Source organism: Moschus berezovskii, chromosome 7, assembly GCF_049115385.1.
Source record: "Moschus berezovskii isolate FMDL1 chromosome 7, NW_MosBer_1.0, whole genome shotgun sequence".
NCBI classification, from domain to species: domain Eukaryota; kingdom Metazoa; phylum Chordata; class Mammalia; order Artiodactyla; family Moschidae; genus Moschus; species Moschus berezovskii.
Window position 1 is genome coordinate 70596187 of NC_142466.1, and position 19524 is coordinate 70615710.

At 47.7% G+C, this 19524-nt stretch overlaps 1 protein-coding gene across 3 annotated transcripts in view; it reads right to left on the reverse strand.

Annotated features, from left to right (window-relative positions):
- The window catches only part of CORO2A (coronin 2A), a 62613-nt gene that overhangs the window by 20520 nt on the left and 22569 nt on the right, over window positions 1-19524 (reverse strand). For all 3 annotated transcript variants that reach the window (XM_055427119.2, XM_055427120.2, XM_055427122.2), the window contains one exon: window positions 3788-3988. In XM_055427119.2, the coding sequence (XP_055283094.2) occupies window positions 3788-3988 (201 nt within the window). The remainder of the gene's footprint in view (window positions 1-3787; window positions 3989-19524) is intronic.

Consider the following 19524-nt stretch of genomic DNA (forward strand, 5'->3'; position numbering starts at 1 on the left):
GTAAAATGACAAACAGTCTGGGCTTTGCTTTAAAATATTTCAGGAAAAAAAAAGGATGGATGAAGCAAGCATGGTGAAGTCTTCAAAATTCTTGAATCTGGATGGAAGAGTTCACAACGTTGTTTTTACCTACCTTTGTGTTTGAAAATTCTTTTTGTAATGATTAAAAAAAAAAAAAAGAACTAGAATAGAGCCTAGCTGCTGAAAAACAGCAGCACTGGCATCACCTGGGAGTAGAGACGCCAGATTTAACAAATAAAAAGAGCATACCTGGTAAAATTTGAATTTCAGATAAACAGTAAAGGACTTTTTAGAAGTTATGTTCCATATAATACTTTACTTGTGCTATAAAACTATTTGTGAAAATAGCTTGGCAGTTTCCTATAAAATGGAACATGGAACTACTTTACGATCCAGAGACTGCACTCCTCCTAGGCATCTGCCCCAGAAAAATGGAATTTACTCACGTGCACACAGAAACCTGTACACAAAGTTTTAAAGCAGTTTGATTCCTAACAGCTCCGAACTGGAAACAGTCCAGATGGCCTTCAACAGCCAAGGGTTCAACAAACTGTGCAACCACACCACAGAATACTGCGGGGCAGTAAAAAAGAATACGCAATTGATACATACAACAATCTGGACGGATCTCCAGAGAATTCCCTGAATGAGAAAAGTTAAGCCCGGAAGGCTGCATACTGTATGGTGCCGTTTGTATGATATTCTTACAAAGCAAATGTATAGAGACAGAGAACAGATTTGTTCAATCAATGAAAATTGATAATTATCAGCTGTGAGTGCCCACGGGGTGATATATGGGGAAGCAAAGGCCTGGTTCTCCCCAGCGCCTCCCACAGCGCAAGTACATTAAGAAGTGCTACCAGAAGAACACAGGCGACTGATTCAAAGTACGCAGGGCTCGGTATCCTAAGAAAGCAAAGTGCTATGGAATATATAATAAAAAGGAGAATGCTCCGGACATTTGGAGGAGGCGGGAAAAGTGACTATTCATGAACATGGCACACGTTTCCGTTTACTTAGGTCATCTTCATTAATAGTCTGCCAATGATGCTCTGTAATTTTCTCCTATTCAGTTTTGCTTATTAATTCCTGGGTATTTTCTCATTCTACTGGAAATACTTACATTTTTCTAAGCACTCTTGTCATGTAAAAATGCAATTCTGACTTGGATTCTGATTTTTCACCTGTCACCTTCCAAACACTGATTGTTTTTCTAGTAATTTGACTCTATGTCCTGGCTTTCTATGTAGACAATCACATCAGTAAATAATACGGTTTTATCTCTTCCTTTTCAATCCTTATACCTTTAACTTATTTTTCTAGTCTTACTGTGCAGGCCAGCACCTTTTATATTCTTTTTTTTTTTTTGGGAGGGTGTTAGTTCCCTGACCATGGGTCAAACCTGGGCCACGGTAGTGAGAGCTCAGAGTCCTAACCACTGGACAGCCAGGGAATTCCCTAAAGGGATGTTCCTTTCCATGAGTGATGTTTGCACCATATTAACAAAGAGATTAAATCACCAATATCACCAATAATGGGATAAACTGACTGATGTGTCATACAACATAATGAACTGAGGATATAACATCACTTATTTAATATTCTTGCCAAAAACATATAATATGAATCTAATCACAAGAAAACAATGGGTCAAATTCAATTTTAGCAACATCCTTCAAAACAGCTGGCTTTACAGCTTTAAAATGTCAATATTATGAAATAATAGACTAAGTAGTCTAATGAGGAAACTGACAACTAAATATAATGCATGATCCTCGGTTAGACTTGACCAGAAATAAAATTGTTTTATACACACATACAGAGAGAAAGATATTAAAAAAAGACAAAAAGTAAATTTGGCAGAATCTTAACAACCAGTGAATCTTGGTGAAGGATAATCATTTATTCAACTATTTTTGCAACTTTTCTGTAGGGTGGAGAGTCTTTCAAAACAAAAAGTTTAAAAAATTCTGTTCCCTAGAAGACAGGAGCCAGGTGGGGTGGGAAAGGAGAGGCTGTGGCACTACTTCCCTAGTGGCTCAGTGGTAAAGAATCCACCTGCCAATACAGGAGATAAGGGTTTGATCCCTGATCTGGGAAGATCCCACATGCTGCAGAGCAACTAAGCCAATGCACCACAACCATTGAGCCTGTGAGCCCTAGAGCCCGTGCTCTGCAACAAGAGAAGCCACTGCAAAGAGAAGTCCGAGCATCGCAACTAGAGAAAAGCCCATGCACAGCAACCCAGCACAGCAGAAAATAAATAAATATTTAAAAAATTCTGTTTCCTATTTAGTGAAGATCCTTTTCCTAGTTTGCAAGGAATTTTTATTTTGATCATGAATGGGTACTGAATTCTGTGTGTGTGCGTGCTCAGTTACTTTAGTCGTGTCTGACTCTTTGCGACCCCAAGGACTGCAGCCCGCCAGGCTCCTCTGTCCGTGGGATTCTCCAGGCAAGAATACTGGGGTGGATTGCCATTTCCTCCTCCTGGGGAACTTCCCAGCTCAGGAATCAAACCCACGTCTCCTGCGACTCCTGCATTGGCAGGCAGATTCTTTACCACTTAACCGCCTGGGAAGCCCAATATAAGCATTAGTGCTGCAAATTTCCCTTGAAGCACCACTTCCCTGCATCCCCATAATTTTACTGATATATTTAATTTTCATTCAGGTCCAAGTATTTTTAAATTTCCATTTTGATTTCTTCTTTGACCTAGAAGTTATTTAGAAAGGTGTTTTTATTTATTATTTCTTTTTGGCCGGACTGATTGACATGTGGAATCTTAGTTCGCTGACCAGTGATTGAACCTGTGCCCCCTGCAGTGGAAACATGGAGTCTTAAAAAATGGACCACGAGGGAAGTCCCTAGAAAGGTGTTTTTAAACTTCTAAATGAATGAGAATTTAAAATTTTTCTTTTGTTATTGATTTCTAACTCAATTGCATTGGGATCAGAAAATCTGATCTATGAATCCATTTTATGTGTGGTTTTAACTTCTAAAGTCCTTTAGGGCTCTAAGTCTGTTGTTTGTTTTTTCAGCTGATGCTTACTCATGGGTGCTTACATGCTTGGTAGCTCTCAGTTTATGAACTTCCCTAATCTTAATCTGTGGGAGTCCTGTTCACACTGAGATACTTTTCTCTGGAGAAACTTTCTATCTGCTTCCGCCGAAAACCAGAGTCACTACTAAGCCCTCCAGTCCCTTCAGAAATGCTGCCTCAAGGCAAAGACGCAGGAACCTGAAACAATCTGCTGTTAATCTATATGAAACTGCCATTTTGGGAATCAAACTCTGTTAAATATCAACAATTGCATATGTCCCAACTTCTGCTGTCAACAATTGCCACGAGACAAGCCTGTTCTTCCTGTTCACTTCCTGCTTACCTCTCCTACTTAGATTTTGCCTCAAGGTCCTTTTCTTTCTTGGAGAGAGGAGCTGGCTTTGGAGACTTCTCCAATGTCTCGTGAGCCCGGCAATGCATTTAATGTTATTTAGGAATGAATTACTTTGCAGTGGGGTCCTAAACATAGGACTCCTCATAGGAGTCCTAAATGACTGCAAGAAGCTGAAATCCCAGGAGAGGCATACTTTTCCAATGAAGAAACCAAGACTGAAAGGGGTGAAATGACTTATTCACGGTCACACAGCAGGGCTAGGACTTGAACCCATGTATTGAATCCATACTGAGGCTCTTTCTACTTTAAATCTGTCCTGTGCTGCCTCCAGAGAGCTGTTTGGTTCTGGGCCTAGCAGGCGTCCTTACCTGGTGCAACGGGATGACAAGGAAGGCACCCCCACCAGTACACTCAGTCACGACTGCAATGAAGTGGGGGTTCACAGCGCAGAAATGATTGTCTTGGACGCTGTGGGTGATGGGAACAGAGTCGTAGCAGTTCTCCTTGCTGGCTGGTTTGCCAAAGACGTGGCGGAACTTGGAGCTCCGGTACTGGGGGTGCCATGACATCTGTGGGAGACAAATGGGACAGAAGAGACATGAGGTTCGCCAACTGAGAACAGGACACACAGAGTCTCACCTCCTCTCAAGGTGAGGGTGTGAGCAGGACAGTGGTCAGTTCTATGAGGACAGTGACATGCTAGGAAAGGTACCCAGGTGAAAAGGCTAGAATCGTGGCTACTTGGAAGGGCCTGGTGAGATGGTGTACAAGTACTACTGAACTGTTTGCTTTTCATTCCTTTGAGTGCAAACACAAAAAAGCAGAAAAACTGGAGAGAACTCACCCCACCCCTTTCCTTATCCAGCACCTCACCAGACAGCCCAGCCTCCCTACCCAGGCCAGCCCAGCTAAGTGGGTTAACACTGCATCCTCTGGAGCCAGCCTGCTGGGGGTTCCAATTCCAGTTCTGCGCTTACTAGTTGGGTGTGCAAATAACAATTTCTGAAGTCTCGGTTTGCTTATTTATAAAATGGGGATAAAGAAAGTATCGGTCTCAGATGCATCATGAGATTAAATGAGATGATATACTAAGATCCCTTGCTCAACAGTGATAGTTACTACCACTATTATCATCCAGGCATCTTGACCTTCCCTCATTCCTCATCCAGCCTTCTATTTGTTCACTCAATATGTACTGAGCACCACAGTGTGACTAGGCCCTGTGCCAGACACTGGAGGTTTGGAGAGAGCAAGCCTGAGCCCAGCCTTACAGGAGAGAAGAGTCCCATGAGTGAGGCCATTAGGGGAGTCTGGGCCACTGGGACCCAGTGTACCATAGGTAATAATGGAGGTTTGTACATGGCAGTCAGGGAGGACTTGCTGCCCTCAGAGGAAGTGACACGTGAGCTGTGATTTGAAGGATGAGTAGGAGTTGGCCATGTAAGCTAGACCAGGGTAAGCTGGGGAAAAGATGTCCTAGGCAGATGGAACAGCCTGGGCAAAGGCCCTGAAACAGAGGCCAACATGAAATATTTGGAGAACTATATATGCTATATATTTAAGATTAGCAAGATGCTGAAAAGAAAAGTAAGCACACACACACGAATCCATGTAAACTGGATGACGTGAATGAGGAGAACAGAAGCTGGAGGGGTAAGCAGGGCGATATCATGAATGGCCTGTAAGAGGACCCAGGGCTCATTAGTGGCCAAATCTACGGTGCCACGTGGCCTCCTCTTGCCCCTGATGCTGCTCAGTTCAAACCCCTTCCTCTCGGTCTTGTTGACCCACTGGGCCCTCCCACCCTCTCTCCCCATGCAGCCAGAAGGATTGTTCTGCACAGCAAGCCCGGCTGTATTCCTCCCACCTAGGCCCCTACCTCAGAGCTCCCTTCGACGCTCCCCATTCACTGCTGCTTTATAGGATCAAGGCCAAACTCAACTTGGGTCCCACCCCATATTCCAAGATTCCCTTTTTCTTGCTCATCTTCTAAACGGCACCTTCCAGATAAAGAACACCATCCAGTCTCCCTGGTACCTACTCTTGCATTTTCAGTCCTCTGGGCCTTTACCCTTGTCCTTCCCTCTGCTTGGCTTGCTCTTCCCAGGCCCCTGTTGTCTGTACTCGTCTCTCCTCTCCCCCAACTCCCAGGTGGTCTCCACCAAAGCCAAACCGAGTAGCAGAGATCTCATTCTTCTGTCTCTCCTCCCTGCTCTGAATTGGAGTTTGGCGTCAGGGCTCCTCTACCAGCTTGCAGGTTCCTCAACGGAAGGCCTGGGGCTGCCCCAGGAATGCCCAGCACAGTGCTCTGTCCACCCCATGCTCCCAGGCACTTCCCAGGGGAAGGCATGTTTGACTGAGAGGTCAAGACAGGGCTGGCGCTGGCCCAGCCCGGGTGGTCTGCCTCTGAGGCTCTTCTCTGTGCTCAGTCCAAAGGCACAAAATTAGACTGTTGACCTCAGGAGGTCACAGTGATCAGGGGCCTGACACATGAGCCAAGCCCCTTATACAGCAGCAGGTAGCCCATCAGCCTCATGGCGGCAGGTCTGTCCTGTGAAGCTCAGACATTTCAGCCCTCCTTTTGGGAGCTTTGCCCAAAACCCTGGTGGCATTTGCCAGAGCTACAGGAAGCAGCACAGAACACAGGGACTGTTTAATTAATGCCCATTTGATCCCAGAAAGGATGCGAGAAGCCTTACAGAAATAGAACACAGATAGAAGGAAATAAAAAGAAAAAGCCATGGTGAGGAAATGGGGAGAAAGGGAAAATGCAGGAAAAAAGAAATCTACTAGGAATGTAGGAGGAGCAAAGCTATGAATGTGGGTTGCCCGATCCTGTACACAGAGGAGGTGGGCCTGGGGGATTTGTGTCTGAGCTTCCTAGCTGTCAATTCGACACGGGGAAAGAGAATAAAAAGGATTTATTTACTCAGTGCCTGTAAGACAAATGACACCATTTGCTAAGGAGCCACACGGCTCTTCTCTGCACTGGGTCCTGAGACAAATAAGCCCTGCAGATTGTCTTAGGAAAGAAGAGCAAAGATAATGGTCTCCCTTCAGTTCAGTTCAGTAGCTCAGTCATGTCCAACTCTTTGAGACCCCACAGACTGCGGCACGCCTGGCTTCCCTGTCCATCACCAACTCCTGGAGCTTGCTCAAACTCATGTCCATCAAGTTGGTGATGCCATCCAACCATCTCATCCTCTGTCATCCCCTTCTCCTCCCACCTTCAATTTTTCCTAGCAACAGGGTCTTTTCCAATGAGTCAGTTCTTTGCATCAGGTGGCCAAAATATTGGAGTTTCAGCTTCAGCATCATTCTTCCAATGAATATTCAGGACTGATTTCCTTTAGGATGGACTGGTTGGATCCCCTTGCAGTCCAAGGGACTTGCAAGAGTCTTCAACACCACAGTTCAGAAGCATCAATAGATTCAAGGGATTAGACCTGATAGAGAGAGTGCCTGAAGAACTATGGACGGAGATTCGTGACATTGTACAAGAGGCAGAGATCAAGACCATCTCCAAGAAAAAGAAACGCAAGAAAGCAAAATTATTGTCTGAGGAGGCTTCACAAATAGCTGTGAAAAGAAGAGAAGTGAAAAGCAAAGAAGAAAAGGAAGATATACCTATTTGAATGCAGAGTTCCAGAGAATAATAAGGAGAGATAAGAAAACCTTCCTCAGTGATCAGTGCAAAGAAATAGAGGAAAACAATAGAATGGGAAAAATTAGAGATCTCTTCAAGAAAATCAGAGATACCAAGGGGACATTTCATGCAAAGATGGGCTCAATAAAGGACAGAAATAGTATGGACCTAACAGAAGCAGAAGATATTAAGAAGAGGTGGCAAGAATACACAGGAGAACTATACAAAAAAGATCTTCACGACCCAGATAATTACGATGGTGTGATCACTCACCTAGAGCCAGACATCCTGGAAAGCGAAGTCAAGTGGGCCTTAGGAAGCATCACTATGAACAAAGCTAGCGGAGGTGATGGAATCCCAGTTGAGCTATTACAAATCCTAAAAGATGATGCTGTTAAAGTGCTGCACTCAATATGCCAGCAAATGTGGAAAACTCAGCAGTGGCTGCAGGCCTGGAAAAGGTCAATTTTCATTCCTATCCCAAAGAAAGGCAAGGCCAAAGAATGGTCAAACTACTGCACAATTGCACCATTCTCACTCACTAGCAAAGTAGTGCTCAAAATTCTCCAAGCCAGGCTTCAACAGTACGTGAACCATGAACTTTCAGATGTTCAAGCTGGATTTAGAAAAGGCAGAGGCACCAGAGATCAAATTGCCAACATCTGCTGGATCATCAAAAAAACAAGAGAGTACCAGAAAAACACCTGCTTCTGCTTTATCGACTATGCCAAAGCCTTTGACTGTGTGGAGCACCACAAGCTGTGGAAAACTCTTAAAGAGATGGGAATGCCAGACCACCTGACCTACCTCTTGAGAAACCTGTATGCAGGTCAGGGAGCAACAGTTAGAATTGGACATGGAACAACAGACTGGTTCCAAATAGGGAAAGGAGTACGTCAGGGCTGTATATTGTCACCCTGCTTATTTAACTTATATGCAGAGTCCATCATGAGAAACACTGGGCTGGATGAAGCACAAGCTGGAATCAAGATTTCCAGGAGAAATATCAATAATCTCAGATATGCAGATGACACCATCCTTATGGCAGAAAGTGAAGAGGAACTAAAAAGCCTCTTGATGAAAGTGAAAGAGGAGAGTGAAAAAGTTGACTTAAAGCTCAACATTCAGAAAACTAAGATCATGGCATCTGGTCCCATCACTTCATGGGAAATAGATGGGGAAACAGTGTAAACAGTGTCAGACTTTATTTTGGGGGGCTCCAAAATCACTGCAGATGGTGACTGCAGCCATGAAATTAAAAGACGCTTGCTCCTTGGAAGAAAAGTTATGACCAACCTAGACAGCATATTAAAAAGCAGAGACATTACATTGCCAACAAAGTTCCATCTAGTCAAAGCTATGAGTTTTCCAGTGGTCATGTATGGATATGAAAGTTGGACTATCAAGAAACCTGAGTGCTGAAGAATTGATGCTTTTGAACTGTGGTGTTGGAGAAGACTTTTGAGAGTCCCTTGGACTGCAAGGAGATCCAACCAGTCCATCCTAAAGGAGATCAGTCCTGGGTGTTCATTGGAAGGACTGATGCTAAAGCTGAAACTTCAATACTTTGGCCACCTGATGCGAGGATTTGACTCACTGGAAAAGACCCTGATGCTGGGAAAGACTGAAGGTGGGGGGAGAAGGGGACGATAGAGGATGAGATGGCTGGATGGAATCACCAACTTGATGGACATGAGTTTGAGCAAGCTCCGGGAGTTGGTGATGGACAGGGAGGCCTGGCATGCTGCAGTCCGTGCGGTCGCAGAGTCAGACACAACTAAGAAACTGAACTGAATTGAACTGATGAAATATTGCTCTTCGCAGCATCGGACTTTACTTCCATCACCAGTCACATCTCAACTGGGTGTTGTTTTTGTTTTGGCTCTGTCTCTTCATTCTTTCTGGAGTTATTTCTCCACTGATCTCCAGTAGCATATAGGGCACCTTTCCCTTGTGGCTCAACGGTTAAAGAATCTGCCTGCAATGCGGGAGACCTGGATTCAATCCCTGGGTTGGGAAGATCCCCTGGAGAAGGGAAAGGCTGCTCACTCCAGTATTCTGTCCTGGAGAATTCCATGGACTGTATAGTCCATGGGGTCACAAAGAGTCAGACATGACTGAGCGACTTTCACCAACCTGGGGAGTTCATCTTTCAGTGTCTTATCTTTTGGCCCTTTCATACCGTTTATGGGGTTCTCAAGCCAAGAAAACTGAAGTGGTTTGCCATTCCCTTCTCCAGTGGACCACATTATGTCAGAACTCTTCACCATGACCCGCGGTCTTGGGTGGACCTACATGGCATGGCTCATAGTTTCATTGAGTTAGACAAGGCTGTGGTCCATGTGATCAGATTGGTTAGTTTTCTGTGATTGTGGTTTTCATTCTGTCTACCCTCTGATGGAGAAGGATAAGAGGCTTATGGGAGCTTTCTGATGGAAGAGACAGACTGAAGGGGAAACTGGGTCTTGTTCTGATGGTTGGGGCCATGCTCAGTAAATCTTTAATCCAATTTTCTCTTGATAGGTGGGGCTGTGTTCCCTCCCTGTTACTTGACCTGAGGCCAAACTATGGTGGAGGTAATGAAGATAATGGTGACCTCCTTCAAAAGGTACCATGCAGGCACTGCTGCATGCAGTGTCCCCAAACCTGCAGCAGGTCACACCTCCAACAGGGACTCCTGGACACTCATGGGCAAGTCTGGGTCAGTCTCTTGTGGGGTCACTGCTCCTTACTCCTGGGTCCTGGTGTGTACAAGGTTTGTTTGTGTCCTCCAAGAGTCTGTTTTCCTGGTCCTGTGTAAGTTCTGGGGGCTCTTTGGTAGGGTTAATGGTGACCTCCTCCTAGAGGGCTTATACCATACCCAGGTCTACTGCACCCAGAGCCCCTGCCCCTGCAGCAGTCTGCTGATGACCCTTACCTCCGTAGGAGAGGCGCAAACACAGTTCTGTCTCAGTCTCTGTGGGGTCCCTGGGTCATGGTGCGCACAAGGTTTGTTTGAGCCCTCTGAGCGTCTCTGGCGGGTATGGGGTTTGATTCTAAATGCGATTTCGCCCCTCCTACCGTCTTGCTGGGGTTTCTCCTTTGCCTGGGAACATGGGGTATTACCTTAAAGTTGCTCCAGCACCATGCAGCCGCCACTCCAGTGCCCTGCAGCCGCCACTTTGGCAACCCACAGGTAATTAGTGGCAGCTGAGGAGTTGCCTGGGGCCTGGACTGGGGGAAGCAATGTAGGCGGCAAGTCAGCAGGCTCAGCTTCTGGCCCACACCCCAGCCTTCAGCAGCAGTAGGGGAGGACGGGGCATCTGTCTGTGGCCCTGATGCTCACCAGACACTCCATCACTACCCTTATATCCCAGCCGCCCTGCAGTTAGCCCTAGCCTGGGCTTCCCAGGTGGCTCAGTGGTAAAGAATCTGGCTGCCAGCGCAGGAGACACAAGAAACTCAGGTTCGATCCTTGGGTCAGGAAGATCCCCTGGAGAAGGGAATGGCAACCCACTTCAGTATTCTTGCCTGGGAAATTCCATGGCCAGAGGAGCCTGGTGGGCTATAGTCCATGGGGTGGCAAAGAGTTGGACGCGACTTAACACATTAGTCCTAGCCAGTGGATCGTGGGTGGACGTGATATGTCACCTGCCTGTGACCCTCCAGAACTCTCGTCCTCGGCTGGAGGGATAAGGAGGCCACAGGTTCCAGATGGTGCAGCTTCCCTCATCCTGAGTCCCCCAGGCACTCTGTGAACACGGTACCTCTTGCCAACTTACTCATGTTGGACACACAGCGTGACAGAATTATGGCAAGCCACTCCAGTACTCTTGCCTGGAAAATCCCATGGACGGAGGAGCCTGGTAGGCTGTAGTCCATGGGGTCGCTACGAGTCAGACATGACTGAGCGACTTCACTTTCACTTTTCACTTTCACACATTGGAGAAGGAAATGGCAGCCCACTCCGGTGTTCTTGCCTGGAGAATCCCAGGGACGGGGGAGCCTGGTGGGCTGCCGTCTATGGGGTCACACAGAGTCGGACACGACTGAAGTGATTTAGCAGCAGCAGCAGCAGCGAACCACTGAGAAACAGCAGAGGTATTTGTCACCAAGCATAGCCTACCCCTGGTGGCTACTGGGCTTCCCTGGTGGCTCAGCTGGGAAAGAATCCGCCTGCAATGCAGGAGACCTGGGTTCGATCCCTGGGTTGGGAAGATCCCCTGGAGAAGGGAAAGGCTACCCACACCAGTATTCTGGCCTGGAGAATTCCACGGACTGCATAGTCCACGGGGTCGAAAAGAGTTGGACACAACTGAGTGACTTTCACTTTCACTATAGCTTACCACTCCTGACTAACACAAAGAGTTGGATATGACTTAGTGACTGAACAACATGCACTGCTCCTGCGTGCATGTATTTATCAGTTCACGAGTGAATTTCAGGACTCAGCAATTCAGAAAGCAGGAGTTTCACTTTCCCCACAAGCAGGTACTTGCCTGGAAATGAGTACTCTAGTGGGCCCTTAGCACTGTGAGGCCCTTGCCCACAGCCTGGGCCAGAGCACAGATCTGGGCCAGGTCTACCTCATGTCACTTGTCCTGTCCTGCCTGGTCCCATCTAGCTGGGCCCACATCAAAGCCATGGCAGGCCTCCTCAGGTGGAGCAGGCCAGCCCTCTGGGGCACAAAGCAGGGGGTGGCTCCTTCTGCTGCTGCTATCCCAAGGGTGCTTAGCGGGCTAGATGCCACAGGATTAGGCTCTTTGGGCTGTGAATTCCTTGCCCTGCAAAAAAATTAGTCATCACTGGGTTTAACATCCCACTGAGGGTTTAAAAAAAAAAATAAAAAAACTTATTTTTATTTTTTGTCTGTCTATGCAGCATGCAGGATCTTAGTTCCCTGGCCCAGGATTGAACCCACACCCCCGCATTGGGAGCATGAAGTCCTAACCATTGGACCACCCAGGAGTCTCCACTGAATTTATTTCTTAATGCCTGACAGTGGAATAGCTCGATGCCCTTACAACACTCCTGAGGCTTGTGGTCCTCATTCGGTGCTGAGGAAGAGACTTGACCAAGATCACAGGAGTAGGAGCAGCAGAGTGGGTAAGCAGAAGCCACCACCTGGTCTAGATGCTGCTCTTCCCAACTCCTGCTCCTCCGGGACTTTTGAGAGAGGTGGAGACATACATAGGGCACAGAGACCCAGAGATTGTCCCTCCTGGCCCCAAGGGCCTGTCTTCCCAGCCCAGCCCTGAATCATTGCAGGACAAGGGTTAGCTGCAGGGTGGCTGAAACCAAACCCAAACTGGGTGTGGTACAAAGCAGCATAGCAGATTATTCATTAATGGTGCTGATCCTGGCTTCAGGGAGAGAATGAAATTACCTGATTTGGTCTTTGAATGTCAGGGGTGGGGAGGGTTATCCACCGGTTCCAGGCTACTACTGTCCCCTTAGTAAGCTTGTGTTCCACATCTAATATTTAGAATTACATTTTATTCTTTCCCTTAAAACCCAACCTTGTGGTCATCAAGCTGCCTCCAGACACACCTCCTGGGAGGGTATGAATCACCACACCTAACTTCAGTCACAGTTAATAGAAGGAGATTAGAATGAAAAGCTTCTTAGCTTCACAAAGTGAAAAAAGATGATCATAACTGTATATGAAGGTGATCTACAAAGACCAAGAATTAACACAATACCAAGAATTAACACTAATTAAGGATAGGTCCCATATCTTGACTTCAATTCTGGGTTGACAGTTATGGAACAGGAAGGAAGAGGGCAGGGCACAACCTTTAAAATTATGTCATAGCCCAAGGGCACAACATAAACTGATTAGAACCAAATGGGTCCAAGGTGGCAGATAAGTCAACCTGACTAGACCTCAGGATACTCTCACTAACACATCAGCAAGCTAGCTGACACACCCAGAGGTGCCAAGGTGGGTGATTGACACAGGTGGGAACTGATTGACAGTTCCAAGGTCAATCATCAAAGACCAAAAAGTGGGCAGTGGCCCAACCCCGGAAATCCACACCCTTTCCCCAAAATAGTTGGAATAATCCTCCCACTCATCAACCTATGAAATTACTCAGCCCATAAAAGCTAACCACACCATATTCTGAGGCTGCACTCGCCCTCCGCAATGGCCCACGCTCTGTGGAGTGTGTTTCTTTCTGAATGAAAGTCACTTCTCACCTATCAGTTTGTCTCTCACTGAATTCTTTCTGAGATGAGACATCAAGAACCTGAGCTTCATTTGGCTCTGAAACCAGGCCTGTGATCGCAGTTGGAAGACCATGGGTTTTGACTGGGTTCAAGTCCCATATCTGGAGTTTTGGCTGGGTTGGAATCCTAGCACATGGGTTCAAGTCCCAGTCTGAGGTAAATGGCTTCAGCTTTCCATCACAGTTTATTTTGATCCTGGCTTTGACCCTAAACTTGACAGGAAGTTTCTAATTCACTCTCTAATTCCTTTCTAATTCATCCTCTCAGATCCCCTACCCTCACCCTCAGGACTGGGTGAGATACCTGGTTCAGGGAGCTAAGGCCCAGTTGAGGTTGAGGCCCCCCCTTGCTGTCAAGACAGGTCTCTGCCTAACCATGGAGCCCTCCTTTATTACATAGCAGAAAGAAGAAACACAGATCTCAGCCACTTCTCCCAATAAGAATTCTGTTCTCTGAAGTCAGGCCCTGACTTAGCTGTCACTTCTTGGCACTAGGTGTTTTTATTTTTCCCTACAACAGGCCAGTGACAGCGTCTGAAGTGACGGGGGAGGGTGGAGGGTGGGGGTAGGGCAGAATCCAGGGAACTGGGACCTCAGGGTCTCACCCCACAGGCTTAGTTTTCTTCCCTCTTTTGAAGCAAGGAGAGTCCTTGTTGCTCCTCACAGAAGCAGGGAAACCAATTGTTCTGGTTTGTCCAGGTTGGGGTGTGGGGTGGGTATTCCTGGGATGCAGGACTCTCAGTGCTAAAATCAGGAAACTTTTTGACAAACAGGGAAAAGTTGGTCACCTTGCCGCCTACCATAGAGGCCTCCAGAAAACTTTTATCCTATTCACATGCAACAATTCTACCATAAATCATGAGTAGCTTTTGTAAGGTTGGACCCTGGTGGCCTTCTTGGCTTCCCCTTCCCGGTGGCTATCTTGGCTCCTTCTTCCCCTCTCTATCCCCCGCCGGAGGGAAAAAGTCCCGCCAAACCGCTGAGGAATTTCTGACGTAATAACCCTCTGCCGAGATCTACCCCCCTTCCTGACCTCCAGAGTGACCAACCCTGTCTAGCTGACCACTCACAATCTCGCATTCCCGAGCTTTACCTTATTTTAGGCCTGTCCAGGTTATATGATGCTACTTCCTGCCCCGAAGGCATAAAAATCGCACCCTGCCTTTGTTGGGGCAGAACTCCTAGTGGCCATTCTTGCGGTCAGTGGGTTCTGCCCGGGAGCGCACTGCCAATAAAGCCTGTTACTTTCCCTTGGTGTCTGGGTTATTTCCTTACAGCTTGAGACGCCCATTTCCACGACCTTACAGCCTTGACTCTGACAACTTGCCTATGAGACAGAAGGCTCCAGAATGACTTCTTAAAGAGCCCATCATACTGAATCAAAGAACTGCTGCTGCTACTGCTGCTAAGTCACTTCAGTCATGTCCGACTCTGTGTGACCCCATAGACAGAAGCCCACCAGGCTCCCCCTTCCCTGGGATTCTCCAGGCAAGAACACTGGAGTGGGTTGCCATTTCCTTCTCCAATGTATGAAAGTGGAAAGTGAAAAGTGAAAGTGAAGTCGCTCAGTCGTGTCCGACCCTTAGCGACCCCACGGACTGCAGCCTACCAGGCTCCTCCATCCATGGGATTTTCTAGGCAAGAGTACTGGAGTGGCTTGCCATTGCCTTCTCCGGAATCAAAGAACAGAACATCTCAAAGCAGAAAAAGCCAAGGTCTGTAAAGTGAAAGTGAAGTCGCTCAGTCGTGTCTGACTCATTGCAACCCCATGGACTGTAGTTTGCTAGGCTCCTCCGTCCATGGGATTTTCCAGGCAAGAATACTGGAGTGGGTTGCCATTTCCTTCTCCAGGAGATCTTCCCAACCCAGGGATTGATCGCCGGTCTCCCACACTGTAGGCAGACACTTTACCGTCTGAGCCACCAGGGAAGTCCCAAGGTCTGTAAAGAGAGGTGAATATGCATACATGCTGTATACTTGGTTGTGTTCCCACTCTTTGCCACCCCATGGACTGTAGCTCCTCTGTCCATGGGATTTTCCAGGCAAGAACACTGGAATGGGTTGCCATTTTCTTCTCCAGGGGATCTTTCCGACCCAGGGATGGAACCTGAGTCACCTGCATTGGCAGGCAGGTTCTTTACTACTGAGCATCAGGGAACAATTTAATTCAATTAGCAGATTCATCCACTACTGACTTAGTGCTTATTCTGTGCCAGTCCAAGGGTTGAGAGCTGGGGTAAGGCGGCAGTTCAGTCACTGTTCTCCACCTATGTGTACTTCTCAGGGACGTGGCTGAGAGCAGGAAAGGATGAGATGACACGATCTTAACAGGATGCTAAAGCATAGGGCAGTGGTTTGCAATTTTGAATGCACATGAGACTCACTTAAATCAGATCATCTGTTAAGGGACCCAGGCACCGGCTCTGTCCAACACGGGAGTCTCTAATCACACATGGCTTCTAAATTTAAGTTAAAATCAATTAAAATGTTAAACTGGCTCCTCGGTTGCACCAGCAACATTTCAATTGCTCAGCAGTCACACATGGCTACCAGGTACCCAACTGAACAATGTAACTACAGAACACGTCCACTGTGCCTTTGTGACCTGGGGCCAGTTACTTAGCATGTCTATTTCTCACTAGTAAAATCAAGCATAATAACAAATAGCAGCTAACACATTGCTTACTGTATGTGAAGTATGTTCCAGGTACTAACTTGATCCTCACCAGGTAAATATAGCTGTTAAGGAACTACTGACTGAATCTGCCCTCCCTGGCCAGGCACAAAATTGACCGTTGGCAATAGTTATCTCGCAACAGGAGGGCTCAATAAGGAACATGCTATCTCCAGACTGAAGAAATCAGGAGGGGCCAAAAGAAGAGTGCAGACGCCAGTCCCTAATATATCCTACCAGCCTCCCAGAAACCTTTGCATATTTGGTTTCCATCTTGGCTGGGAGATGCACGTGACACTAGGAAGGACCTTGAGTCAGAACAGATATAGGCACAAGGAAGATGACTGCCCGGAGACAACCCAGAAACTAACCATTACCATAAAACCTGAGATTGCCATCCACGTGGCAGAGCAGCTCTCCTGGGTTCCCTCACCCCTCTGCTCTCCCCTCAGGTGCCCCTTTCCAATAAAGTCTTCTGCTTTCTCAGCACATGTGTTTCCTTAGACAATTCATTTTTGAGTGTTAGACAAGATCCCACTCTTGGGCTCTGGAAGGGGTCCCAGAGCAACATTATTATCACCACATTATTACAGATGAGAAAACTGGGGCACGGATAGGTTAAGTAACGTGCCCCAAATCATGCAGCAAGTAAACGGATGAGCTGGAATCCAGAACCCAGGAGTTTAGTCCTGGGTCCACACTCTCCTATGGGGCTGCCCTGACAATTAGAAGAGATAATCCATAGAGTACATGGACCAATGCCAGTGTACATCATTCCCAACAGATGTTTGCTGTGAATGTTAGGGGAACCATTGACTGAAACCGCCCACACTGACTAGGTACCATAGTAACCACTTGCATGAGTTGTCTTAAACAGGAGGTCCTGGTAAGGAACGTGGAACTAAGAAATTATTACCAAGTGGAAGAATTTGGGAAAGGTCAAAAGGAGAGAGGATACGCCAGTCCTACCAACTTCCCAGAATTATTCTTAGTGGAATTTATCTTGGCTGGCAGATGTGCAGATTGAGACTATTCACCTGATGCGAAGAACTGACTTGTTGGAAAAGACTCTGATGCTGGGAAAGATCAAAAACAGGAGGAGAAGGTGACGACAGAGGGTGAGATGGTTGGATGGCATCACCGATTCAAGGGACATGAACTTGGGCAAACTCCAGGAGATGGTGAAGGACAGGGAAGCCTGGCATGCTGCAGTCCATGGAGTCGCAAAGAGTCAGACACGACTGAGCGACTGAACAACAAAATGTGATTTAGTACTTGACAGGGACGTGCTGAGGGCCCAACATTTTGGGGATGTGAGTAAAAATCCCAAACCAGAAAGGGCAAAGCAGCCTGCTAGGTGCAGAGTTCTGACCCTCAGTAATCATCACATTGATGAGCCACATGAAAAGCTAACAACCCCTGTGGATCCAGAAGAACCTGGAGAGGAAAGGCATATATTCGTGCATGTCTCTGGTGGGGCTCTCTAGGGTACAAAAGCCTGCAGCCTCCTAGACTTCCCCTTAGCTCCAAAGGGCAGATTCAAACACTTATTAATCTTGAAGGTGAGGGAATGCAGAAACAAAGGAGAGGGAGTCAAACAATAGCACAGTGATAAAGCAGAGTTCTGGTTCATCCTTAAGGGATATACGTAACAATATATCTTTGAGCTCTCTTACAGGAACTGACTGACTGACAGGAACTAAGGTCCCCCCACCTAGATGAACCAACTTTTAGGCTGAGCACAAGATTCCTGAACTCTATTGCCTCACCACCAACCAATCAGAAGAAAGTCACACACCCTGAAGCCCTCACCCTAAATGTTGCCTATAAAAACTCTTCCCCAAACACCACTAGGGAGTTTGGGTCTTTTGAGCAAGGACCACCCATTCTCCTTGCTTGCCCCTGTAAGAAACCTTTCTCTGCTCCAAATTCTGACTTCTCGGCTCGTCTGGCCTCACTGTGCATTGGGCACATCAACATGTGTCTGGTAGCAGAGGCCAGCAGCCTAGTTCACCCCTGTGCTGAGGGGACCGAGGGTCTTGGTGGGAGTGGGAGAGGAGGGTGGAAGGGCAGAGGAAGCCCTTTGGTTCTCTTCATGGGCACATCCAGGGCTTCCCTGGTGTAGTGCAGCGGTAATGCATCTGCCTGCAGTGCAGGAGACCCAGGCTTGATCCCTAGGTAGGGAAGGATCCCCTGGAGAAGGGAATGGCAACCCACCCCAATATTCTTGCTAGGAGAATTCCATGGACAGAGGAACCTGGCGGGACTACAGTTCATGGGGTTGCAGAGTCAGACACGAGTGGGTTACTAACACTTTCACATGGGCACAGCCTAGGTCGGAAAGCAGAAAGATGCTGCCTGGGGACGATTCCTTCACCAGCCAGTCCTCAGCTGCCTGGGTTCAACAGCAGTGGAGGCTGAGGAGCCCTGCAGCCAGCATGTAGACACAGTCCTGTCCCCAGGTTCTCTCTGCCTCCGTACCCTCCCGCCTCTGCCTTTGTCACCCCTCCTCCAGCTCTACGGTCCTTCTGGTCCACACAGATGCCTCCCCGCAGGCCCACAGGAAATACAGATTGAGTCACAGTGAGCCAAGAATGCCTTTTTCCTCTTGATGAGATTAGGCCTGAGCGAGTGCCTCCTCCGGACATCTGACACTGCCCAGAGCCAGGTCCCTGGGCCCTGAAGGGGAGCAGGGCATCTCCTGAGATGACCCAGTCTCCTGGCCCCATGGCCCCCCTTGCTCTTAACCCTTCACTTAAGCTGTGCAAGGCCTGGTCAGCCTTTTTACTCATTGACTCTGTTTCTCCTCCACCCCAGCCCAGGCCTCCTATCCTACCCCTACCCTAACCCTGTCATTTCCCTTAAGAGCTCCCCCTACCCTCGCCTCACAGATCACCTCCGTCCTTAGGATATAGCCCTCTGCTAGACTTGGGTTTTTGAGGCCCCTGCTCATTTCCTGAGAGCCTTCCCCTCTGCTCCACACACCTGCCCTTTGAGCCACACTGGTTTATCCGAGCTCCCCTCAAACTGTTGGCTTTCTCAGACATCGCAGCTTTGCTCACACCCTTTCTCTTGGCCTAGACCCAAGTCAGCCCAGGTAATGCCAAGGTTGGCCCTCAGCTGGGTTCTTAGGATGCCCCTTCCTCTCATTCCACCTTCCTGGGCTGGCTCAAATAGGACTGCCTCGAGGGAGCCTCCCAAGCTCCAAGGCCTGGGCAGTCTCTCTAGCCCATGAGGTCCTGATACTCGGAGGGTAAGAGGAGGCCCCTGGTTCAAATCCTGGATCCCCATTTGTCTTTGGGTCTGCCTGCAATGTGGGAGACTCTGGTTTGATCCCTGGTTTGGGAAGATCCCCTGGAGAAGGGAATGGCAACCCACTCTTTCTTGCCTGGAGAATTCCATGGACAGAGGAGCCTGGTAAGCTACAGTCCATGGGGTCGCAAAGAGTTGGACATGACTGACTAACACGCACATGTCTCCCTCATGGGGCCTTGTCTAGGATTAAAGGAGGTACAGATGGAAAATGTCTTGCCTGTGTCTGGTACTGTAATTGGACACAAGTTCATGGGCCTGATG